Raw genomic sequence first — 24,988 nt, forward strand, 5'->3', positions numbered from 1 at the left:
GCTACCAAAGGAACTTCTCAAGACACTGCAGCTCGGGCCAAAATATGCCTTTCTACCAATCTTTCCCTTCGACAAGCTTGCTTTGGCCAGTTCAATATCTGGCCGTGCTCGGGACGATGTGTGCACTCGTTGTGTGGATGTTGTGGCTGAGACATGCGGCCCTGATATAAGTCTGCTCCAACCAACCATTTGGCTGATTTTCTTGTCTTGCTCAAAAATGAGAGTGCTTATTTCAGACTAGGAAGGTTTTTTTTGTCATTATGCCCGAGGATATATATCTGACAAAAGCCTGAGATGCTGTTGAAAAGAATTATAATGAAGTCTCAGTCATAACGGCTAAGGTTAAGCAAAGGGCAATTTCCCTGCTCGAGCAAATGAAGCTCGATCGTTTGCAACAGCAGTGAAGGGCGCAAAAGGGATGTGCCTTGATATATTTTTCTCAGTAAGACACATAAGCCGGACTTACCTCCATGCGATTATTTCCAAGGCTGTGTCATGGCAACATGTTTTTCAGGAGGATTCCTGCTTAAGTGCCTTTCAGTTTTGGTAACTGATTATCCACTCCTGGTTCCTAATTCAGACAAAACCGTGCAAAACCTACAGACCACTAACACGATGGAGTCACTGGCTATCCCCATTGATATCGAAAGCTTGCATTATGACATCGCCCATGACGGCCTTATGCAGAGCTTAAGGTTTTGTATTTCCGATTTCAGTGGTGGAGTGCGCTTCATCAACCACTGTGGTATTCCCTGTGGAAAGTTTTCTGGAACTAGTTGCCTTTTACCTGAAGTCTGCTTTTGCTTGCTGGAGAGGTTCGTTGTACCTGCAGAAATCGGGCACCTGTATATTGGTTTCCGATGCTTTCTCACATTTTTCTCAAGCAATTAAATAGAAACATTAATGCTAACCTTGACGGTTTCTTTTCGAAAATTTTCTGCTATGTAGATGATTATTTAGTGCCAATGTTCGTTTATTTGTCTTCTGTTCGTTTCAACATTTTTAAAGGTTTTTAGAGAGTGGACTAGGTTTTAACTTCGCATTTGAAATGGCAAGTTAGTTCCCTACAGACAACAAGTATGTTTGTTGCTGCTATCACCCTCGCTCCACTAAACCTTTACTTCATTTTCACTGCGAGCATTCTAAAGAAGTAAAAAATGCTATAGTCACTCCTTGTTTGCATTCTGCTTTTCTTAAATTTTTTAAACACAAAATGAGTCCAGGCTTTCTTGACCAAGTGGCCAGATTGCCCAATGCTGGTTACCCTATTGCAATGATTAGTAGCAGGTGCAGTAAGCTTCTGCTTTGGGTAGGAGGTCATGAAGCCAAGTAAACATTGTTGCCAAGCATCAAGAAGCCTGTTGTTCTTCCCTATGTACATCGTTTCTCGCATTAATTATGCAATGTTGCTAATCGTTACGATGTGGGAACTGTCATGTCTGCTCGTTTAAAGTTATCTGGTTTGTGTAGTTTAGTTCATATAAAAGCAGAAGCTGTAATAGTGCACGTCGATGCTGAGTCAATCATAAATCCAGGTTTGTACTGTGTCGAATGTAGATCATCTACAAAATTCGTCTGGCAGAAGATTCTGTCGGGCAAACTGGTCGCTGTTTAAATGTCTGTTTGTTCGAGCATAGGAATTCTGTGAAGCCAACTGTGCTAGAAAGTTTGCCAAAACATTGTACAAATTATAAATGCCAACCCCTTTTTGAGGAGACTGTTGTGTTTGGTAAAGCATGCACCAGGGAAATTATCGAAACCTCCCATATCTTCAGATAGCTGTGTAAGCTACACATCTTTATCCGAGAGTAAAATTGCTTACCTGGAATCAGTTGAGTGATCAGCCTTGTTTTCGCGTGTTTGGCTGTGTTTATCATGACTTGCTTTTCTAAACTTATAGCACATTAATTTTACCTTCGAAATTTCCGGAGCCCTTTACTATGGCGTCCCTCATAGCCTGAGTCGCTTTGGGACGTTAAACCCCAATAAACGTAAACCTTTTTGTTTCCATTTTTTTTGTCCTATATATTCTATAGCCTTCCTAATAAAGATTCAGTTGTGAGACAGCACTCCGCTGTGTCTTCTTCCTTTGTACTCGTCCCTTTGTTTTGCTGAATTTCTGAATTTTCCAAGATGCAAGTGGACAGCAGTATGGTCTGGCCTCAGTGACCCACAAAAAAAAAAAAATGTAGCTTGCTTTCAAAAAGTGCCTGTGGTGGCAGTACCAGTATTCCATTTTCTGGCCATTTTAGCTTCTAAAAGCTCTGCTCTCTGAAAAAGTAGCCTTTGTCACTGTAATGATGTATTAAATCAGTACAGGCGAACTTCAATTTCTCTTCGTATCCCTTGGAAAAAGTGCAAAGAATTCCTACTGCAGTGTCAACCGGCTGGCTGAGGGTTCTACTTGGAAGACCTTTGAAGACCCACTGCAAAGACTGAGTAGTTGTAGCACTCTGCTGCTGAGCACAAGGTTACAGGTTTGATACGTGGCCTCCATGGCTGCATTTCTGTGGAGGCGAATTGCGAACACCAATGCCCTCATTGTTCAGCTACTGTTTTTTGATGACCACCAGGGAAGGATCAAGTGGCCATGATTAATTGAGCATCTTTCAGTATGATGTGCCTTGTACCCAAAGCTGCCATAACTCGTAAAAATCCTCAAACAATTTCAAGAAGGTTGTGAGTGTGCTTCGTGAGAAACGCCATTTCATCATGATACCGCTCCTATTTATGTTGGAAAACCAAGCCTGCATAGTGGCCTGCTTTCTGTATGCTGGAGCCTGGAAACGGCTGTCAGCTGCAATAATGGCCTCTACACGCTGTCGGAACTGATTGCAGGCTGTAATGAGATGGGTCTTTGGAATGTTTGCCATTGCATTCCCAACAGCTACCTTGATGCCTGCTGGAGTGCTTTTCAACCACCCCGCATACGTAGTAGTCCATTGAGTTAACATCTGAGGAGCAGTGGGTATGAAGATCTTTGGAACTCCACGTCGGATGGTGGCCTTGTCAACCTGCAGCTCCTTGGTGAGTGCCCTCATGGTCCTCCCAGGGTTCTTATCGACGGCAACTTGGAAACGACTTACGAATTTTGGGAACCCAGTAATGTAGGTTCCTGCGGAAAATGGCAACATCGCCCCTGCCGGCCCCCAGTTCCCTCTGTACTTTGAAGCTGAATGACCGGGCGACTATCAGAAATGCAGTGATATAGTGGATTTGAGGAAAGGAAATTGCACCGTAACTGTCTCACTTCTCAGTGGACACCTCAAGTGTGATGTTGTGAGGGAAGGGAGGAAGGTGGGAGTGAAAGAAGAAAAAGAGATGCCATAGTGAAGGGCTTCAAAATAATTTCGACCACCTGGGGATCTTTAACATGCACTGAGATTGCAGAGTACACAGGCACCTTTTGCGCTTCGGCTCCATAGAAACGCGGCCGCCGCAGCCAGGTTTAACCTCGGGTTCTCAGGCTCGCGCAGTAGCCCAGCGTCCTAATCACTAATTAGACCAAAATCTGCCGCTAATCCGTCCATACAAATTGCTTTACAAGGATCCCCGTCGCCACAACCCTCTGTATCCTTGACCGCTCTACCTGCAGGATGCCGAGCACAATGGCCATGCCCTTAAAACACTCAAGGCTTCCATGAAATCCAAGTTGCTGCTAATATGCCGCATATCTTCCTTGCACTAGGGTTTAGACGAAGCGGAGAATATGAAACTGGTACATGCTTTTATGCTTAGCCACATTCTATAAGCCACCCCATATCTCAAGCTTAACGCACGGAAACTGAGCATGTGAATTGCATGATCTGTCTTGCAACTAAGGCAGCCCTAAACGTGCCTCATAGCACTATCACAGCCAAACTCCTTGCACTTGGCATTCACAACGCCCTTCATGAACTCGGTGACGCACAACTTCAGAAGCACTACCTAAAAGTTGCCATGACCACCACTGGCCGCCATATCCTTGCCTCCTTTCGCATCAATATACCCGCTAATCAGTCAACCCTAATGGCCATCCCTCAACACATCCATACCCTTCTCGTTGTTAAACCCTTTCCTCGAAACATCCATCCTGAGTATCACATCCTTCATCGTACAGCCCACGCTAATGCCCTTCACAAGTATTACGGACAAGCCCAGGACGCCATTTAGGTAGATACCGCATGCACAGCGCATGAGGCTGTAGCAGTTGGCTACAATCCAACCCTATCCCACCCCCTAACTCACCGTCTTCCCTTGGGCTCTACGCCTGACGAGGCAGAGCAGACAGCTATCACCTTAAGTCTGGTTCACATGCAAGCAACTGAGCAATTGAGCGGCGCGTCGGAGCAAAAATTTCCAACTTTTTGGAACCTTGCCGCTCACCACCATGGCGCTGGGATTCGCTAGCATTTTTGCTTGCGTGTGCAACAGGCCTCAGCCCTTGTACATTCTGATGCTAAATACATCTTAAGCGATTCCAAAACAGCTCTGTCTAATTGCCAGAGGCAGGATTCACACCCCTGCTGGGCACTTCTTGAACACCCCAAAGAACCAATCCTTATGTATAGCGTTCATTGATTACGAGAAAGCATTTGACTCAGTGGAAACCTCAACAGTCATGCAGGCACTGTGAAATCGGGGTGTAGAAGAGTGTTATGGGAAAATATTGGAAGATATCTATAACGACTGCACAGCTACCATAGTCTATAGAAAGGGAACCAGTGAAAATAGACGCAAGACAAGAACAAAGAAGGCACACACCACAACGCTGGACTTACAACTCCAGTCCAGCGTTGTGGTGTGTGCCTTCTTTGTTCTTGTCTTGCGTCTATTTTCGCTGGTTCCCTTTCTATGCAATATGAACCAACTAGCCCAGCAGTTTGCACTCCTAAACTACTACCATAGTCCTTCATAAAATCAGTAATAAAATTCCAATAAAATTCCAACACCACCTGTTTACAGGAGGTGTTCCAAGGCCTGGATTTGGAACAGTTGAGGATAAGAGTTAATGGAAAATAACTAAGTAATTTGTGATTCACTGATGACATTGCCTTGCTAAGCCACTCAGGATATGAACTGCAAACCATGATCAGTGAGTTAAACAGGCAGAGCAGAACAGTAGGTCTTAAAATTAACTTGCAGAAAACCAAAGTAATGTTCAACAGTCTTGCAAGGAAACAGCAGTTCACAATTCGTGGCAAGGTGATGGAAGTGGTAAGGGAATACGTCTACTGAGGGCAGATAATGGCCACTGATCCCAATCATGAGAGGAATAACTAGAATTAGAATCGGATGGAGCGCACATGGCAGCTGTATCTTGCTGGTACTCACCTACGGGGCAGAAACATGGAGGCTAACGAAAAGGGTTCAACTTAAGTTAACAACAACACAGCGAGCTATGGAAAGAAAAATGGTAGGTGTAACATTGGGACACCGGAAGCAGGCAGAGCGGGTGAGAGAGCAAACATGGATTAATGACATCCTAGTCGAAATCAAGAGAAAGAAATGGGCTTGGGCAGGGCATGTAATGTGATGGCTAGAAAACCGCTGGTCCTTAAGGGTAACGGAGTGGATTCCAAGAGAAGGCAAACATAGCAGGGTGAGGCAGAAAGTTAGGTGGGCGGATGAGATTAAGAACTTTGCGGGGATACAGTGGCTGCAGTTGGCAAAGGTCAGGGTTAATTGGAGAGACATAGGAGAGGCCTTTGCCTTGCAGTGGGTGTAGTCAGGCTGACGATGACAAACACCCCCACCTAAAATTTACCGCGCAGGGTAAATTTTACCGCCCAGGCTCACTCTGGGAACCCCGGAAAAGAGGCTGCTGACAAATTGGCCCGAGGTTTGATATGCCGGGCTCACGACAGCCTCGATACGGGCTTCTCGAGGGAGCGAGCACACACTTACCCTCCCCCCCAACCCATCCCTTACCCACTCCCAACAGATCCTCTGCAGACACCTCCAGATTCGCTCATTAATCATGGCACCTCCCCTGCATGCTCACTATGCAGAGACCCTCACGCAACACTCCCACACCCTTTTCAGCTGCCCTACTGATCCTCCTCCGCAGGTACAGCTATCTTGCTATCTGAAGTTGGAAGTACTGGGAGGTCCTGCTTTAGTCCTGGAAGCAACATCGCAGCTTACTGCGGTGATTCGGCCAAAAGAGACATTAACGTTTTGACATAGTGGGACTGCGCTGTTGTCCAGGGACCGAGGGGGGTCCAAAATCACTTGGCGCATTAAAGTTTTTGTTTGTCTTTCAGAGCCACCACGGCGGGTAGCGGTCGGTCGATCTCTGAATCGGAGTGCAGCAGAAAAGGATTTAACAATAACAGTAATTTTATTTAGCATTGTTGGCACGTGGCCCTGGCATATGTGGGTAGCAGAAGGCAATACTACCCATACCACGGAGGCTAGCTGACCCTTTGCAACTACGATTTGGCGGCAGTTTGAAAATGTTTTCTGTAAACGAAACTGGACGACAGCTTACGATGCTTGAGGAGCTGTGATGCTTTCGACACTACCTGGCTTGCTTGCGCATTCGCTTGGCGCATGTGAACAGGCCCTCAAGATACGCTGGCGAGCAGAAAAGGACGCGAATAGTGCAAGGAATTCCGCTTATTGCATTGTTGACTGTTAGCTTAACGTACATTTGCATTACGAATGGCAAAAACTCATGCACGCTGTCAAGTTCTTTCAATGGTAATTGTGCCGTTTTTAACTTTCAAGCTCGAGCTGTAGACAGCTTTTTTATGTAGTTGTGGTTTGATCTGTTTGCGTCCTTGATTGAATATCAGTTGCGCAACTGATGTAATGAATTGTGAGAGAACCGGCACTGATTCTTGAGCCGACTCTGGCCATTTGAATGAGATGGGGAATTGTATCCTTCCAGCACTGCTTGTTTCAGCACATTCATGCATTTAACGACAGCAGTGCACCGTCCATATTGCCATAAACGAAGAGTGTATGATTATAGAAAGAGCTAAAGGCAGTTTATTTCTCAGCGTTAAATGTTCACCGCTGGAGAGCTGGAGCAAGTAACCGAGGCTTCCACTAGGAAGTAAACGAACTTTATTTTGCGATAAAATAATGTTCACAAATAGTGATAAAAGAAGGTCGCAGATTAAATGTATATGGGATCTGTCATTGGTGCAATTCAATTATGCTCAAAGAAGTACATGGTGCATGCAGTGGATGGTAAATTAATAAAATGGCGAATAACACAGTTCTGTTGATTGTAGGGCAGAAAAAGTATAGAACAAGTCAGCTTTGAAATAGAATGGGTTTGAGTACGTGCGAGGGCAGGCAGGTGGGCGCAGTGGTCAAGTGTGGGTTAGGGAGCCGTATTGTATATTAACGGCAACAAATTTATTACTGTTGCACGTGTATATACTGCATGATGACCAACTCCCTCGATATTGCATTACTAGCGCATGGAGCCGCCATCACTTTCATACATTCTTGCTTGTTAATTACATATACCTTCCGCCCAAATAAATTTTGTGCGTAGAATCACATCTCGTAAATTTTAGCTCACTATGGGACAAAAGCAGATTTAGGCAGAGTCGGGGACAATGCGTTGTGCAAATAACTTCTACAGCCTCCTATACGGCTCTTCATGCAAGATTTTTCCATAATGGTTCCCTGGATTAAAGTTATTAGGAAAATATTATTAGGGAATGTTTTCTTGGAGAAAATAGCCTCTCATTAGTAGCAGACTTTTCTGAATATATGGTATTCTGCACAGCGCAAAGTAACTCTTCAAACTGACTTGTAGAAATATCCCGGTCGGGTAAGAAGTCCGGACTGGCAAACACGTGACCAGTTTTTAAGCGCCATCTTAATTTCTTTGTCCTGCGTTGTTCCCGCGTTATGATTACTGTGTTCTGCCCCAGCCTTTTCTGTTCTTAATTTCTAAACAAACGAATCTGGGAACCGAGATATCCTTTATAATAAAATGTCGGAAATTCGTGTCTTATGCTTTCTGGCCTAAATTACTAGTATATATCCTATGGCTGCATGTAATAACGGACTGAACTGAAAAGCCAACACGCAGACATATGCCGTGTGTTTCTAGTGCGCAGTGGTACTAGTTAACAAATATACTTCGAAAATATTGCGCTTCGTTCGTTGGCGCTGTTCATTCCGACCTGCTAGTACACGGGTCGACCGTTATGCTTTGCAGTCCCATGCCTTCATCCTTCACGTGTTTTTCCGCTGCGACGGGAATCTGGCAGGCTTCGTAGCAGAAGAGTACCAAGTGGTCGCGGCAAACCTAGCTCATTGCAATTACGCGCGCTCGGAGCTTGCGCACGCATGTTCCGCAATTAAACGCGCGCCGCAGCATGCTTCTCTCAGCTAAACTGGCGAATATTTTCGCACAGCAATGGCACTTGGTCGGCAGAATTGTTTAATACCATAGTTTATCGGGCTACATGCCTGAATCAATAAGAAAAAGTCGGATATTCGCATCGTCTGCGGCGACAACGAAACGAAACAGGCCGCTAACTCAGCGATTGCACCGGTGGCGCCATCGCGTTCGTCGGCTACGAAGATATGCTGTACCACGAAAGTCTTCAAACTTAGCGCAGTTTTAGCAAAACTAAACGTTTTATGATTATTGATAAAGCAGTTGCTGAAGAGTCTAAGCCCCCGCAAAAGATCCCCGTCCTTCGCCTACTTCCACGGTCGACCAACGAGAAGGCGCCACCGGTGCAATCTCTGAGGGAGCGGCCTGTTTCGTTTCGTCGTTGTCACAGACGATGCGAACACCAAACTTTCTTATTGATTCAGGCAAGTACCCTAAAAATGTGGCGTTAAACAATTCTGCCGACCAAATGTCATTTCTGTGCGAAATTTGAGCTCGTAAGCTCGTACAACTCACCGGTTTAGCTGTGAAGCATAGAGCTAATGTACCTGTGAAGAGCTGGATTCACTGTAGGCCATGGTGGTGTAGAAGCGCGCGCCGCCCGTTGGCGTCTTGACGCACAGCGCAGGTCAACCAATGCGCACACCTTCTCTTCTAGCCACCATATTATCGCCAGACTTCGAAAAAGCACAGGAAAAAGCAACGCAGAAGGACACAGGTTTCAGTGGTTATTACATGTTTTTAGTCTGCCTGCTGTTTTTCTGTCTTAAACGAGTATCACTTGTCCTAAAGAAACGTAAAAAAAAAGGCTCGGAACGCGCTTAAAATAACAAGCGTAGCAAAATGCGAGACTTAAATATTTAAGTAAGTGAAAAAATTCAAATTTGCATTTATTTTTTTTTAAGTTTTAAAATACGTTGGTGTACCGGAACTGAGTCCGGTGAGAAGGCTGAATTAGCAGTACCTGAAAAAACTGAGAGCATGTGTAATAGTTTTTGAAGCTGTTTACTGTGTCTGTTTATCAACCCATCAGCATTTATTGTTGGACTGATAGCAGGTGTCTACCCCACAAAACAGCCCACAATCGTGCGCGTCATCTGGGTGGTTCTGTGAGATACCGCGTGCAAAATGGTAAGCCGATAGCGCCGGTTTGATTTCCGTACATTTCTAGCAGCCAATGAGCATCGCGGATTATCGGGTTATGCAAGATGGCGTATGTAGCTGTTGTCAGTGCTGTAGGTTGTGCCGACTTTATTTCATCGCCGTTTTAACTGGCTGCCTGTTTTTTTTTTCTGTGGAAGTATGATTGGGAACTATCTCCATCTCAGCTGTGATGCTTTCGACACTACTCAGCTTAGTTGTGCTTGCGCTCGGTCTGATGCTGTGCCATAAGTGGAACCCCTTTCTAGGAAGCGTAGTATGTAGTGTTATAGCTTTCTACGGTGTCAAGAAGTTGCTTCAGGGAAAGCTAGACAGCGTGATTGAAAGGTTTTCCAGAGCCAGTGCAACAAAATGTCGCCTGCCAAAGGACGCCTTCATTCTGCCCGACAGCACCGTGCAGTTTTTAAGTCATCTGCACGGCTTGTTCACTGGCCAGGAGGCTCCAGGCACAGATTCGCAGAGCGGCAACACTTGCCTCGCTTTGCTTGCCCGAGGGGAAGACGGCGACGGAGAGCGTCACCACACGTCGGACTGCGTGTCCGCAGAGGTGAAAGCATTCGTGGACAACATAAAGAGCCGCTACATCGACTCTTGGTACAGCGCCGTGAGCAGCAATCAGGACTTCCCCAGGGAACTGGAGTTCATTATCGAGGACGTGTTGCGGGCTCTGTACCTGCGGCTCGGTTCCCTGGATCCCTGTGACCTCCTGGAGCAGATGGTGACCGTGGCACACGCCCACTACAGGAAGTACAAGGCGTGCCTGGCGGCCGTCGAGAGGCGCAGTGGCGACGAGTCGTGCGAAGCACTGCGACGTGAGGCGGTCAGAAAGAGGTTCCCCATGAAGCACGTCGCCTTCGAGAGCGAAGCCTCGGAGCAGTGCTACTTGAGAGGCATCACTTCGGTGCTGGTCAAACTACTCGAGCCGCCTCACCTACTGGCGAGCCCGGCGACGAACGCGCTTGTGATAGACATTCTGACTAACAACGTGCTTGTTCCTACAGTCGACTTGCTGTGCGACCCCGAGTGGCTCAGCTGGGCCGTGCTTTACCTGGTTTCAATGGAGGAAGATGCAGAGGTACTTGCCACGAAAAGCCGCGGAGATGCGTGCTGTGGTGGTGCTGGCGACTGCCTTTGCAATGTAGACGCGCCTGCTGCTGCTGCTGCTGCTGCTGTAGAGGGCGACAGCGGCCACCAGTCTTCCAGTGCCATGCAGGACCAGAGGTCTAGGCCTGCACTGCCTTATCAAGGTTCTAGCTCATCGAGCCAAAGGTCGAGCAAGGAATCTGGGAGCGATTACTTGAGTCTCCCAGATGTCTATGTTGGCACGCAAGATGATTCGGTCAAAATTTTTGGTGCCAAAGACGTTGAGAAGGGCGTTGAAGCAGAAGTGTTTTTAGGGTCTTTGGTGTTCTCAGACATCTGTATAACGCGCACAGAGTCGAGGTCGGTGCCTGGCAAGGGAGTTCACACAGTCTACTGCATCAAGTATGAAGTTTGTAAGAACAGTGAGGTTGCAGCGGCACCCACAACCGAAATCCGGAAAGTGTGGAGGAGGTTTCGGGAATTCCTAGAGCTACAAGGGAGTCTCGAAAGCAACCCACAGCTGAGGAAGCACCTCAAAGGCATTCGTGGGCCCAGCCGGGGGCTAGGCAGTATGCTGTCTGACAAGAAAAATGTCCAAGAACGGCTTGTGTTTCTGCAGCACTACCTCAAACAGCTGTGTAGCCGTGAAGCAATTGTCAACAGCAAAGAGTTTCACAAGTTTCTCGATTATTCCGAGGATGCAGAAGAGCAGCAGCAGCAGCCACTGGTCGAAATGCGGCGGCAAGCTTCCTCAAGCCGTCTGGACCGGGTCTTGGTGCAGGGCGTCAAGAGTACTTTGGAACTGCTCAAGACAGCCCTGCCTGGGGATGACCACAGCATTCTAAGCCCTCTGTCCCCTCTGGAAGGTAGCATGGTGCTCCTCTCAGACTACCTGCCCGCTGATCTTGAGTATTCATTCGCCGAAGGCAGCCGGCCTCAGCAGCTGCAGCAGTGCATGTACAACTTTCTGGACAACTTTGATCAGGCGTCGTCTCCCGAGTTCTCGCCACCGCTCACACCAAGCTCCTTACCGCTGCCTCAGGACCACTCCCCAAGCACCGGGTCTCACAAGAGTTCCCAGGGGTCGCCAACTCCTGAAGTCCACTTCCCACCGACCGAGCAGGACGTTGTGCCATTGTGGAGAGGCAATGCGCCCCAGACACCCTTTGAGCGAGTGGCTGAGTCTTTGCACCTGGATATCCCTCTGTGTGCATCAGCAGTCGACTTCATGGTGGACTCCCTTGAAATTGGCCACGCTTGCAAATCGGCCCAACTTGTACTGTTTGTTGAACTGCTGTTGGGTAGGGCACTTGAGAAGACTCTGAGGGAGCAGTTCACTGCACTCTTTGGCGTGGCTAATTGCACCGTTTACTTGCACAAATTGCATGAACAGTTGTGGGGTTCAGAAGCCAGGGCTGGGGCGTTCACTGAAGCACAGGTTGCTCGAGGATTAATGAAGTTTGTCCCTGCATGGGCACACCTTGTGTTTGGTGTGGACAATGTGTGCCAAGCAACGAGGACAGTTGCGAAATCCATTCAGATTCGAGACGTGAATAAATGTTTAGTTTACCAGTTAGTGGACATCTTGGTCGATTCCCTGCTTGCTCAGGACAACTGTGATGCCAGGCTGGAGGACAATGCCTGATAGATTTAGTCACTGTTTTACTCTTTCTCTATTAATGTTACTGGCTGCCATGTTATGCCCTCTGTATAGTATGTATTGCGAGCCCTCTATTTATTTACTGGTTTCCTAGATACCTTTCGATGTTTGTTACATACACCCTGTGTGTACAATAAATTTGCTTCTCTGAGTGAAAGCACCTGTTGTTATGTGCAGTGCTCAGTAACACTGCTAGCTTCAGATCTGTGTTGACTCTCAAAGCAACTGTTTTTTCCGCTTGGGCGCATTTTCAGATGTGCGCTTCGGGCAGTTGTGTCATGTGAAAAGTATTCAACGACACAATTTAGTGTTTATAGGCACGCAGGACGCTTCTATTCATCTTAACTGCTGTCATCTATTGAAATCGACACATACCGCCGTAGCGGCTCAGTGGTTGTGACACTCGGCTGCTGGCCCGAAAGACGCGGGTTCGATCCCGGCCGCGGCGGTTGAATTTCGATGGAGGCGAAATTCTAGAGGCCCGTGTACTGTGTGATGTCAGTGCACGTTAAAGAAGCCCAGGTGGTTGAAATTTCCAGAGCCCTTCACTGCAGCATCCCTCATAGCCTGAGTTTCTTTGGGATGTTTAAACCCCCATAAATAAAAATCAAACAAATGATGTGTTTTGGCTTTAAAGTTGCCACATGCCCTAGCTGCAACTTTAAGCCTAGCTTGCAAAAAATGACGACCTTGATACCAATGGGATTCTCAGCTGCATAGTGAGGCTTTGTCATATGGCAACAACATAAGCAATGGAGATTGGACAATGCTAGATGAGCCCGTGTTCACTCGGGCTCCACATCGGGCTTCAAGGTCTAATGCACAAAGAAGTGTTACAATCAACAGAACATGATTTCAACATGTGAATGTGAACATATTGTGACCTCTAAGAATATAGGAACCGGGTTTAATTTGATCTGTGTAACAAACTATAGGGTTCGTTTTTAATGAGATAGTTCTCCGGGGTATAATAGTGAGCTATGAAGAATTAATCTCCCCAGGTGAGGGATTTTCGCTGAAGATTAACTATCTTCTGCTTGCAGTATTTTGGTTTTGATACCCTTTTAGGTGGTCACTCATTCTATGCTTTTGTCTTTTCACTGAAACTGAATTATGGTTGCTTTCATTCTACTTTTATCAATCAACTTTCTTTTGCTTAATTTGCAAACCTGAATTCACAAAGTATTCACAGCATAGTAAGTCACTCCTGTTCATCTGTTACTACCGCTGTTTCTTTAGGAGTACTAGGAGCCATATGCAACAGTAAGGTTACAAATGCCAGTGTCAAAAATGCAGTGTTATTTTTTATGCCTAAATGATTCAACTTTGTGTCTGTGAAGGTCAGTCTGTGTCGAGATGGTTTCTTATGCCTTCGTACTTGAGACATTGGAGAACTTGTGCAGAGCTTATTTTGCCCTCTCAAGCACCATGGAAAGCAGCAGAAAACTTTGATGACTTTACCATATTACCAAAGTGCAGTTTCTTGCTGTTAATGTGCTTTTCATCACTGTGCCCTTATCTTTGTTTCAGTATTCTGTGTTGTTTAAGCAGGAACTGGGTAAGTGTTGGTTCTTGGTTTTTTAACGACAGAGTACTCTCATTTGCTGGGGTGGAGCAATACATACTCTAGTGCATGTTTTGGGTCCGCCGATGATTTTGCCTGAGAAAAACCGCGCTGCAACAAAGTACATGACCCAAGAGCAAGAGGCAGGACAGCAGCAACAAAGCATGAGGCATGTTGAGCTTGAGTGAAAGTTGAAAAAGCAGATTTTCAGCCTACAGCCCACACATTGTTTTGGTGCAGGCGCATCTACAGGGTGTTTCACCTAAGACTTTCTGCAATTTTTAAAAATAAGCTATTTGAATTAGATGCCCGCTTTTTCTGGCATTGCATTGTCAGTGGTGTAGTACATCATAATGCAGCTAAGACGTGCTAACTAGCAGGCTTGTTAACCAATATGTAATAGTTAACTTTTAAACTATTACCCTTGGGCTCCTTAATTATTGAGAGGCATGTAGCCCACCGTAAGTAATGTCCATATCCGTTTTTAGAATTTCGAGAACGCAATTGTCCTCGTCGCTGTGGCCCAACAAATTTTGGCTATTTCGGTGAGTTAGGTTCACTGGAGAGGTTGCTTTGCCTGCAAGCTTCTCAAACCGCATGTATTTTGGCACGATGTAGGCGAAATTTGTTGGGCCACAGCGCCAAGGATAATCGCATCCTCGAAATTCTAAAAACGGATATGGACATTACTTACATGGTCATTACATGGACATGGACATTAAGGAGCCCAATGGTAATAGTTTAAAAGTGAACTATTAAATATTGGTTAACAAGCCTGCTAGTTAGCACGTCTTAGCTGCATTATGGTGTACTACACCACTGACAATGCAATGCCAGAAAAAGCGGGCATCTAATTCAAATAGCTTATTTTTAGAAATTGCAGAAAGTCTTAGATGAAACACCCTGTATAGAGAGGGCCCAGCCAGATATAAAGGTGTGCCCATGTGTGCAGTGTTGACCACATCTTTTGGAATAGGAGAGGTCTAAGCTGTGTAAGCTTACTTGTCATGTTGACGCTAGTGTTCTTGCAGGTCTTTGCAGAGAGAATCAGCCGCTGCTCAAACAAACAATAAATTGGTGTAATTTAGTGAAGTAAGCTGGGTACAAACACTAGCATGACCTTAATAAAAGGATCACGAGGGCAGGGTACAGATGTTTTAAGTTTGTGAGTTCATCATCACATTCAAAGTGATGTTGGCCACGCAGTGAAGTGCCCAGCATGCATTTTCTAATCACAATGGCATTAAGTATTATTGGGAAACTGTGAATGCCTGGGTATGGTGCATGGATGCTTAAATCTTGCTCTTTTTTCTTCTGGTGATTTTTTTTTTTTTTTTTTCAATGTAGCCAGGTGCCGGAAGTAGTAAGAGAATATGTCTACTTAGGGCAGGTAGTAACCGCTGATTCGGATCATAAGAGCAAAATAACTAGAAGAATAAGAATGGGGTGGAGCGCATATGGCAGGTTATCTCGGATCATGAATGGCAGTTTACCAATATCCCTCAAGAGAAAATTATACAACAGGTGTATCTTACCGGTACTCACCTATGGGGCACGTGGAGGCTAACAAAGAGGGTTCAGCTTAAGTTAAGGACAACGCAGCGAGCTATGGAAAGAAAAATGATAGCTGTAACGTTAAGAGATCGGAAGCGGGTGGAGTGGGTGAGAGAACAAACACGGATTGATGACATCCTGGTCGAAATCAAGAGGAAGAAATGGGCTTGGGCAGGGCATGGAATGCGAATGCAGGATAACCGCTGGTCCCTAAGGGTAACGGAGTGGATTCCAAGAGAAGGCAAATGTAGCAGGGGGCGGCAGAAAGTTAGGTGGGCGGATGAGATTAAGAAATTTGCGGAGATGCGGTGGCCGCGGCTGGCGAAGGACAGGGTTAACTGGAGAGACATGGGAGAGGCCTTTGCCCTGCAGTGGGCGTAGTCAGGCTAATGATGATGATGATGAGACTTAAGAGTAGTCATTCTTTTTCGTTGCATTCTGTCAAGAACATATGACTTATTTTGCTCTTGGCTAGTTGCTGCTTTGCTCTCGAATGTGTGGTCACTACGGGGCCGGCGACTGCTTTGTCGTGCTCATTTTCTTCCCAGCCCATGATGATGCAATCTGGAGCTGTGCTTGGTCAAAGTCTCCGAAAGACGGCACCCACCATATTTTGACTGGCTCTGTTGACGACACTGTCAAAGTCTGGAAGTGGTAAGCTGGACCCTCTAGCTCCGTCGACCATTTAACTCAACTAAGTGTGAGTTTCTTGCTTAGATTTAAGCCTGGCAAAAGAGTGCAGGTGCACAAAATTAATTTCATGATAGCTAGTCTGTTGAGCAGGCCTCCTATACGTGAGTTCTCCAATTCTCTTTGAAGCAAAGCCGATTATGACAGGTGGATTTATAATGTCTCACGGAGAGAGATGCAGAATGAAATATGGAAATAAGTGCTTGTAAACAAATTATTCAATAAAGAAAAGTCAAAACAATAGCAAAAAGAACGTAGGTCTAAATTTGGTTTGATGCCGTCCTTGTCTTCCACTTCAGTCTACTTATGGTGCAAACGTGCACTGTCGGTTGAAGTGGCCTGTCGGCGCATGTGGTAGAACTTTGTATTTCGTAGTTGCCTGTTCATTGTAACTGGCCTTACAGCAAACATTACAGGCTGATCAGCTTATTGTTTATTGCCTATGAGGGATTCACTAAGGTAATCACTAAACGAATCGGGGCAGCCTTCGACTTCAATCAACCGAATGATCAGGCAGGCTTTCGTAAAGGGTAATCGACAATAGACCATATTCACACTATCAATCAGGTGATAAAGAAATGCAGAGTATAACCAACCACTATATATAGCCTTTATAATTTACGAGAAAGCATTTGACTCAGTCAAAACTTCAGCAGTCATGGAGGCATTGCGGAATCAGGGTGTAGAAGAGCCTTATGCAAAAACACTGGGTGAATAAATAAATAAATAAATAAATAAATAAATATATATTTATAGCAGGTGCAGAGCTACCATAGTCCTTCATAATGTCAGCAATAAAATTCCTATAAGAAAGGGTGTCAAGCATACGGATGCCTTCTGGCTATTTTCATTCGTAGAGACCAAGTGTAACATAATTTAGTGCAATTTTCACCGTTGCCTGAAATTCCATGTGTGCAAAAATCGGCATGGGTGATACAAAATCTGCAAAAAAAAAAAGAAAAAGTCTCGCAATTAATTATTCCTACTGTGCTCTGGCTTTCTGAGTGCATTTTCTAGCAATCTGAGCATGCAGAAATATTTCAAGGAGAATGCACTGACATACAGGAACTGTGTGTCTGTACCCCTTTGAATGCTCATTTCGCTAATCCTTCAGAAATTTGGCCTCTGCTAGGAATCAGTGCTTAAATGTGTGTGTGCTTGGCCATGCAGGCATGAAATGTTTAAAACGATATTTTGAAAATTAAACAGGTTAGACAACTTTCTTTTTGTGCTTGTGGTACTAGAGCGTGTGTTTGCTAATAGATGCTGATCATGGGCTGCGGCTACAAGTGCAAAACGGCACAGGTTACTTCCCTCTGCCAAGAGCCATCTCCTAGCTTTATTGTGTGGCACCCATTCTTTCAGGGACGATGAAAAACTGGAACTGCTGCATGTCCTTGAAGGCCATGCTCTGGGCGTTTTCTCAGTTGATGTGTCTCATGATGGGAAAGGTGAGTTTCTCTTCATCACTTACTGTCCCACCTGACCCATTCTCTTTCTTCTCTAACCGTATTCATGAACAGCCCAGCCAGCTAAGCACTAGATATCCATACGTAAGGAAACCTTTGAGCTATTTCAAAAAGAAAGAGGAGAGATGCGTTAGCGTGTAATTACTTTCTATTCACTGAATAGTGTGCCTGCCAAGGTATCCAGTATCTTTCCTCTAACTGTAAAGCGTGCTGCCACGGTGGCTTAGTGGTTATGGCTCTCGACTGCTGACCCGAAAGACGCGGGTTCGATCCCGGCCGCGGCGGTGGAATTTATATAGAGGCAAAATTCTAGAGGCTCATGTCAGAGGCGATGTCAATGCACGTTAAAGAACCCCAGGTGGTCGAAATTTCCGGAGCCCTTCACTACGGCGTCCCTCATAGCCTGAGTCGCTTTGGGATGTTAAACCCCCATAAACCTAAATCTAACTGTAAAGCGCCGGCAGAGTGAGTCACAGCCAAAGATAGTCAATCAAAAGCAAACCAGGATCAGAATTTTTCTATTGCAGTACCCAGGCTTGAATGAAAAACAGTGCTCAGTAGTATAATTGATAGATACATCACTGAAAAAGAGTTCAATGCATTTGTCATAGACCCACCGTGGCAGCTCAATGGTTAAGGCGCTCGGCTACTGAACCGGAATTTCAGGGCTCTATCCTGGCCGTAGCGGCGACTTTTTGTGTGCTGTGCGATGTCAGTGCATTTTAAAGATCGCCAAGTGGTCGAAATTGTACCCTCCACTACGGCACCTCTTTCTCTCTTTCTTCTTTCACTCCCACCTTCCTCCTTTCACTTACTGTGCGGTTCGACTGCTGTGACCGGGATCGAACCCGCGTCTTTCGGGTTCTATCCCGGCCGCGGCCGGCGGTCGAATTTTGATGGAAGCGAAATTCTAGAGGCCCGTGTGCTGTGCGATGTCAGTGCACGTTAAAGAACCCCAGGTGGTCGAAATTTCAGGAGCCCTTCACTACGGCGTCCCTCATAGCCTGAGTCGCTTTGGGATGTTAAACCCCCATAAACCTAAATCTAACTGTAAAGCGCCGGCAGAGTGAGTCACAGCCAAAGATAGTCAATCAAAAGCAAACCAGGATCAGAATTTTTCTATCGCAGTACCCAGGCTTGAATGAAAAACAGTGCTCAGTAGTATAATTGATAGATACATCACTGAAAAAGAGTTCAATGCATTTGTCATAGACCCACCATGGCAGCTCAGTGGTTAGGGCGCTCGGCTACTGAACCGGAATTTCAGGGCTCTATCCTGGCCGTAGCGGCGACTTTTTGTGTGCTGTGCGATGTCAGTGCATTTTAGAGATCGCCAAGTGGTCGAAATTGTACCCTCCACTACGGCACCTCTTTCTCTCTTTCTTCTTTCACTCCCACCTTCCTCCTTTCACTTACTGTGCGGTTCGACTGCTGTGACCGGGATCGAACCCGTGTCTTTCGGGTTCTATCCTGGCCGCGGCCGGCGGTCGAATTCCGATGGAAGCGAAATTCTAGAGGCCTGTGTGCTGTGCGATGTCAGTGCACGGTAAAGAACTCCCGGTGGTCGAAATTTCAGGAGCCCTTCCATACGGCTTCCCTCAAAGCCTTAGTCGCTTTGGGACGTTATCCTCTGTGTGTGTTTAAGTGTTGTTTTGAAGTGCACAGCTTTCAAAGGCTCTGCGAGAAACCAGGACAGAGGCAGTGTGGGCAGAAGAGCGACAAGACGCCAAGTGTTCGTGCAGTGCTCGACCGTGCGAGTGTGCGAGCGATATGTGCGGCTTTATCAATGTGTATTTTAGCCCTCTGCATAAGTTTTCTGTGTAAATATAGTCTTTGGTGTTTTTCCACATATTGGTTATTTGTCTTGTAATTTGTAAATTTCTAACAAATGGCAATCCAGTCATCAGAAGTAAAGTTTCGCTTGTGTTTCCTTTTTGATGGCTCTTCATTTCACTTCTCTTAATTTTTCTTTATTGCCAATAGCACTCCCTTTTATGAGAACAGCTATAAGTACGAATATTTGTGCATTTATTACTGCTAGCTAGACTCCTCACGCTGAAAAACCAGCTAAGAAAAACTGCAAGTGACTTTCGACCTCACAGGAATACCACATTTAATAACCTAGACAAAAAAAAACAATAACTGACCTTTCAAAAATAAAATTCGGCAGAAAAATCCCAAGACTCCAACTCCTATCCATAAGTTAATTATTCGGTACTGTTCTTCATAACCTGCTTGTTCTAGAGCGAAAAGCTCTACCCTCCGCGTACAAAGCTCAAGGTCAGAACCGCTTGACAATGACCTTCAACCAGGAGGAAGGGCAGAGGTGTGGCTGTCATGTCAGATCATGTGCCTCGCTCGCCGGTGTGCTCGCTCCTCTCCGCTGCCTCTCTCGCCTTGAGTAACACGTGCACCTCCGCTCGCCGAATCATGTGCTCAGAGTGGTGAGGGACAAGATAAAAAGTGGCTGTCTGCCAAAGCCTTGCTAGATGGCATCATGGCTGAACAGTGTGCTGGACCCTCGCAGCAAATGATTTGCAATCGAAGGGAAGCAGAGTCTGATCATCCGGCTGATGTAGCTCGGAGACAAGCTGCGTTACAGCGAAAACGTGTGGCATACGATGCAGAGACGGATGAAGAACGGGAGCAGAGGCTCGAGAAAGTCGCGAAGAAGTGCGTGAACATAAGGAGAGAAAGCGCTTAGCTGAGGCCGCTGCCTCTGCTTCACTTACAGCAAATACAAGGCAAAACCGAAGCAAAACTGTGCCTAACCTTGCTTAGCCATGCATCGCCAAGCTTTTCACTCGTCTTACTAGGCTCAGCTGGGTTGAACCACAGCCAATTTTTTGATGGTCTATTGCAAGGGCTTGCAATTGGACTATCCGCCTGTCCATGCAAATAATTGCTTCCTGAAGAGCAGCTGCTCTTTGGAAACCTAAGCTCTGTCTTCCATGTGTCTGGCACAGTGCTGCAGAAGATCTAAGTGTGCACTTAATGGATAGTAACACAGGCCTACCTTTTCATAGCGCTGTTATGGTGACTCCTTGCTGAATTAAATAAATGGTTGGTTTGGTTTATGGGGTTTAACGTCCCAAAGCGACTCAGGCTATGAGGGATGCCGTAGTGAAGGTCTCCGGAAATTTCGACCACCTGGGGTTCTTTAACGTGCACTGGCATCGCACAGTACACGGGCGACTAGAATTTCGCCTCCATAGAAATTCGACCGCCGTGGCCGGGATCGAACCAGTGTCTTTTGGGTCAGTAGCCGAGCACCATAACCACTGAGCCACCATGAATGCTTTGAAGGAGGAGACATACATCCGTATAGATTCTTATACAGGAAGGCCATTAACGGTTCAAAGAAAGGCAACAACAAGTGCTGGTTGAATGACTACTATCATTGGAGGCTCACCAGGCCATTTTTTTTTTACTTCTAGACTGAAGCCAAATTATTTATTTATTTATTTATTTCAAGATACCCCTAAAGGCCCTCTTTCACGAGGGTATTACATAGGGGATGGTAAAAATTACAAATTGTATACATAAAAGGAACATTTAACATGAGTAACGGCAAAAAAGAAGCAAGAAAAGAGCAATAACTGGTAGTCAGCAACAATCGAAATGTGGTGGAACAACAAGACGCAAAAAAAAATAAATAAATAAAAACATCGGAATAAACAGAACGAAAAGCGAAACTCAAACACATTACGGTAAACAGAACAGAACTAGAAGAAAACTACACATCGCTTTGATTTTTTAAAAGTTCATGAAATGATGTCGCGTTAGTTTCAGTTGCGATTGTGGAAGGCAGCCGGTTCCAATCAATAATGGTTTTGGGTATGAATGATTTGGCAAAACTTGAAGTGTGACATGTGATGCGTTTGATCTTGAAAGGATGGTCACGGCGTGGAAACACTGCTGTGGGTAAGTGAAAGAAATCGTCGTGAAGCAAAGGATGATGGTAAATTTTGTGAAAAAGAGTTAATTGGGAGAGTTTACGACGATGGGAAAGGCTGTCAAGACCAACACGAGCTTTTAACGCCGTGACGCTAGTAAAACGTGAGTAGTCGGAATAAATGAAACGAGCAGCACGGTTTTGCAGGGCTTCTATGTTATCTTTGATGTAGGCTTGATCTGGGTCCCATATGGCAGAAGCGTACTCAAATTTTAGGTCGAATTAGTGTAATATAAGCAAGTTTACGTGCGTGTGCCGGAGCATGTCGAAGTTCATATTCTACAATAATGTACGATTGTGGCTACACTAGTAAGTACACATGATGGTGTCGTCTCTGGTGTAATGAAAAGAAAATTACAGAAGAAAAATGATAGAATACTCATTCATTTTAACCTGCTGAAATGATCAATTTTGTTAGTGCTGCTGAATGGAATGTGCCTGTGAAATGAAAAGTTTCTGCTTAATGCTTTCAGTGGCTGCCTCAAGTTCTTTGGACAGCAACATAAAGCTCTGGGACTTGGAGTCTGGCGAAGAAAAGAAAAACATTGATGCTGGCCCAGGTAAACAAATGTCCAGTTCGATTTTTGAACTATGGCCGCACATCTAAAACCAGTCACCAGTGAGTTTTGATAAGGTTGCATCTTACACTGAGTAAACTGTTTTGCCTTGTTTGGAAGAGCAAGTTTAAAGATGCTAAAGCAAAATTCAAGTTGGGACACTAAATTTGTTTCATTCCAATCGTGTTGAAAAATAAAGTTTTCAAGAAATGGTATGAACTGCCACACTCCAGCGCAGTGCTCATTGCAGTGCATGGTTGAACTGCGCACGACCGCAGCCACAGGAGCTCAAACTGTAGTGTGTCGATGACATCAGATACATGGCTGAGTTTATTTCATGCAGAAGCATACAATGATATGCTACCCAATCAAAAGGCTTCATGTTGACATGTATGCCTGATGCTAGGGCAGTTTAGCAGGTTGTGTTGTTTGGCTAAAAGTCCCATCCTGTCTGTTTTGTAATCATCTTAAATGAGCACCCCATCTCGCTGGTCAAGCAGTGTTCCAAAAAGCAGTACACCGACAGCCATGGAGTTGTCAGTACCTCTTGGAATCACGACTAATGGAAGGCAACTAGTGGAACACCATTGGATTGGACTTTACAAATGAGAGGTCGTAGTGTACTCACATGACTGATCGATGCATTTGAGGCCCATTCATGTCTGCCTTGCTGTTGTGATTTCACTGAGGGCATTACTGTTTCTTAACACGTTTCAAATGCTGTGTGCTGTCTTAACTTGGTATTGATTTGTGTACGCTGTGATATTGAAAAAAATGGTGGGGTTTTAAACCCTTTGAGGGTCGAATTATTTTGAAGAAAACTTTCCCACGTGGTCAAATTACTTTATTGCGGATCTTGAATCTACAAAATGTATATAATCGAGAATAAATAGTAAAAAAAAAATTAGGAACAGTACTTTGGTGACAGCATCACTCACAACTGGAAAATGTTCAATAGAATAGAATAGCAACGGTGATAAGCAAGCTAAGAGCAGCACCAATAAAGATAGAAATCAACTTTCGCCGCCTCTGCAAAACAGTGCCCACAAAGAGAAAACACGTTTCGCGTGACTCCGTTGCGATCCCCCGGCGGAATCGAAACCGCGTAGGCGCGTTGCCGCAGAGGGCGAGAATACCTCGCGAGCAACGGTGATAAGCAAGCTAAGAGCAGCGCCAATAAAGATAGAAATCAACTTCGGCAGCCCCTGCAAGATAGTGCTGACAAAAAGAAAAGTCAAATTTCGCGCGACTCCGTTGCGATCACGCGGCGAAACCAAAACTACAAAAGGGGTGTTGCCGCAGTCTGCGCCGCCGCGCTAAAGCTAGACATAAGTTCTGCTTATCTCCGTAAGAAGGCAGCACAAAATTCAAACACTTCTTGTAAGTCCTAAGAGGTGGCAGCACCCCCCAGTGAGCACGCATTGTTCTTTTGGCACTAAATTTCAAACGGAAGATCGAAACCGTACCCGTACGGCAAAGACCTTGCGGGACAGAAAACCGCCGCCGTACATATACGGCAAAAACCTTCAAAGGGTTAATGTAGTTAAACTGAGTAGACATGCGAAAGCATGTGCTTAGCCCGATTGGCTCATGGTTTTGCTTTGCTGAGTCGTATGCACATCTGGCGACAATATTAGACTCAGGTTAAGCTGTGATTGAAGTTACGCTGATCTGAGCTGTTCACACCGCAGGTGGAAGTTGAAGACGATGGTGTGCAATGCACAGCGCGAGAGCGTGTTGTGGTTTAACACGAGGTGTGATCAGCTGCAGCAACAGCATAGTGCTTTTATGCAGTGGCCAGCGAAGCTGATCTGTTTGCACCACCGTAGGTTCGAATCCCAGTCGTGGCAATATTTACTTCATTTATTCAAGCTCAAGGCTTCAGTGATGGCTGGGCTTTTGCAGCTTTGGCTGTGAAGTAGAACTTTTGCTCTTACAAGAACCCAGCACTGAATGTAGCTGCAAGTGTCTTGCAAAGCTATGTGTAATGTAATGTAATGTTCAACAGTTCAAAGCTAATGTAATGTTCAACAGCCTAGCAAGGGAACATCAGTTCGCAATTGGTAGCGAGGTGCTGGAAGTAGTAAGAGAATATGTCTACTTAGGGCAGGTAGTGACCGCTGATCCGGATCATGAGAGGGAAATAACTAGAAGAGTAAGAATGGCGTGGAGCGCATATGGCAGGTTCTCTCAGATCATGAATGGTAGTTTACCAATATCCCTGAAGAGAAAAGTATACAACAGCTGTATCCTACCGGTACTCACCTATGGGGCAGAAACGTGGAGGCTAACAAAGAGGGTCCAGCTTAAGTTAAGAACAACGCAGCGAGCTATGGAAAGGAAAATGATAGGTGTAACGTTAACAGATCGGAAGAGGGCGGAGTGGGTGAGGGAACAAACGCGGGTTAATGACATCTTAGTTGAAATCAAGAGGAAGAAATGGGCTTGGGCAGGGCATGTAATGCGAAGGCAAGATAACCGCTGGTCCTTAAGGGTAACGGAGTGGATTCCAAGAGAAAGCAAACCTAGCAGGGGACGGCAGAAAGTTAGGTGGGCGGATGAGATTAAGAAGTTTGCGGGGAAACAGTGGCGGCAACTGACAAAGGACAGGGTCAATTTAAGAGACATGGGAGAGGCCTTTGCCCTGCAGTGGGTGTAGTCAGGCTGCTGCTGCTGCTGCTGATGATGATGATGATGATGATGATGTGTAATGTCCTCCTTTTTTTTTTTCGCAGTTGATGCATGGTCTGTGACATTCTCACCTGATTCCCGATTTCTGGCATCTGGTTCCCATTCGGGCAAAATTAACCTCTACGGTGTCGAGTCGTGCAAGTTAGAATCCTCACTCGACACAACCGGAAAGTTCACACTCAGCATTGCCTTTGTAAGCCCCTTCCTGCATTTCAGCTTTGGGCATGCCTGCATGCAGAATGAGTAGTTTTAGA

General features: G+C 45.6%; 2 protein-coding genes across 2 annotated transcripts in view; both read left to right on the forward strand.

Moving 5' to 3' along the window:
- Positions 1–9,280: 9,280 nt before the first annotated feature.
- Positions 9,281–24,988, forward strand: part of LOC149339875 (uncharacterized) — a 28,431-nt gene continuing 12,723 nt past the window's right edge. The window contains exons 1-6 of the mRNA XM_089548556.1: positions 9,281–9,481; positions 13,785–13,812; positions 15,921–16,026; positions 17,428–17,513; positions 21,960–22,046; positions 24,779–24,927. Coding sequence (XP_089404682.1) covers positions 9,479–9,481; positions 13,785–13,812; positions 15,921–16,026; positions 17,428–17,513; positions 21,960–22,046; positions 24,779–24,927 — 459 coding nt within the window. The 5' untranslated portion in view covers positions 9,281–9,478. The remainder of the gene's footprint in view (positions 9,482–13,784; positions 13,813–15,920; positions 16,027–17,427; positions 17,514–21,959; positions 22,047–24,778; positions 24,928–24,988) is intronic.
- On the forward strand, positions 9,502–12,411 carry LOC149339876 (sorting nexin-19-like). Its single transcript, XM_089548555.1, has one exon. The coding sequence runs from the start codon at positions 9,684–9,686 to the stop codon at positions 12,237–12,239; it is 2,556 nt and encodes an 851-aa protein (XP_089404681.1). The 5' UTR covers positions 9,502–9,683; the 3' UTR covers positions 12,240–12,411.

This window comes from Amblyomma mixtum, chromosome 6 (genome assembly GCF_055824585.1).
Source record: "Amblyomma mixtum isolate Tamu chromosome 6, ASM5582458v1, whole genome shotgun sequence".
Taxonomy (NCBI): Eukaryota; Metazoa; Arthropoda; class Arachnida; order Ixodida; family Ixodidae; genus Amblyomma; species Amblyomma mixtum.

What these genes read in the sequence shown, in the direction of transcription:
- LOC149339876 (XM_089548555.1), top strand. Translation starts at nt 9,684, where the DNA reads ATGCTTTCGACACTACTCAGCTTAGTTGTGCTTGCGCTCGGTCTGATG.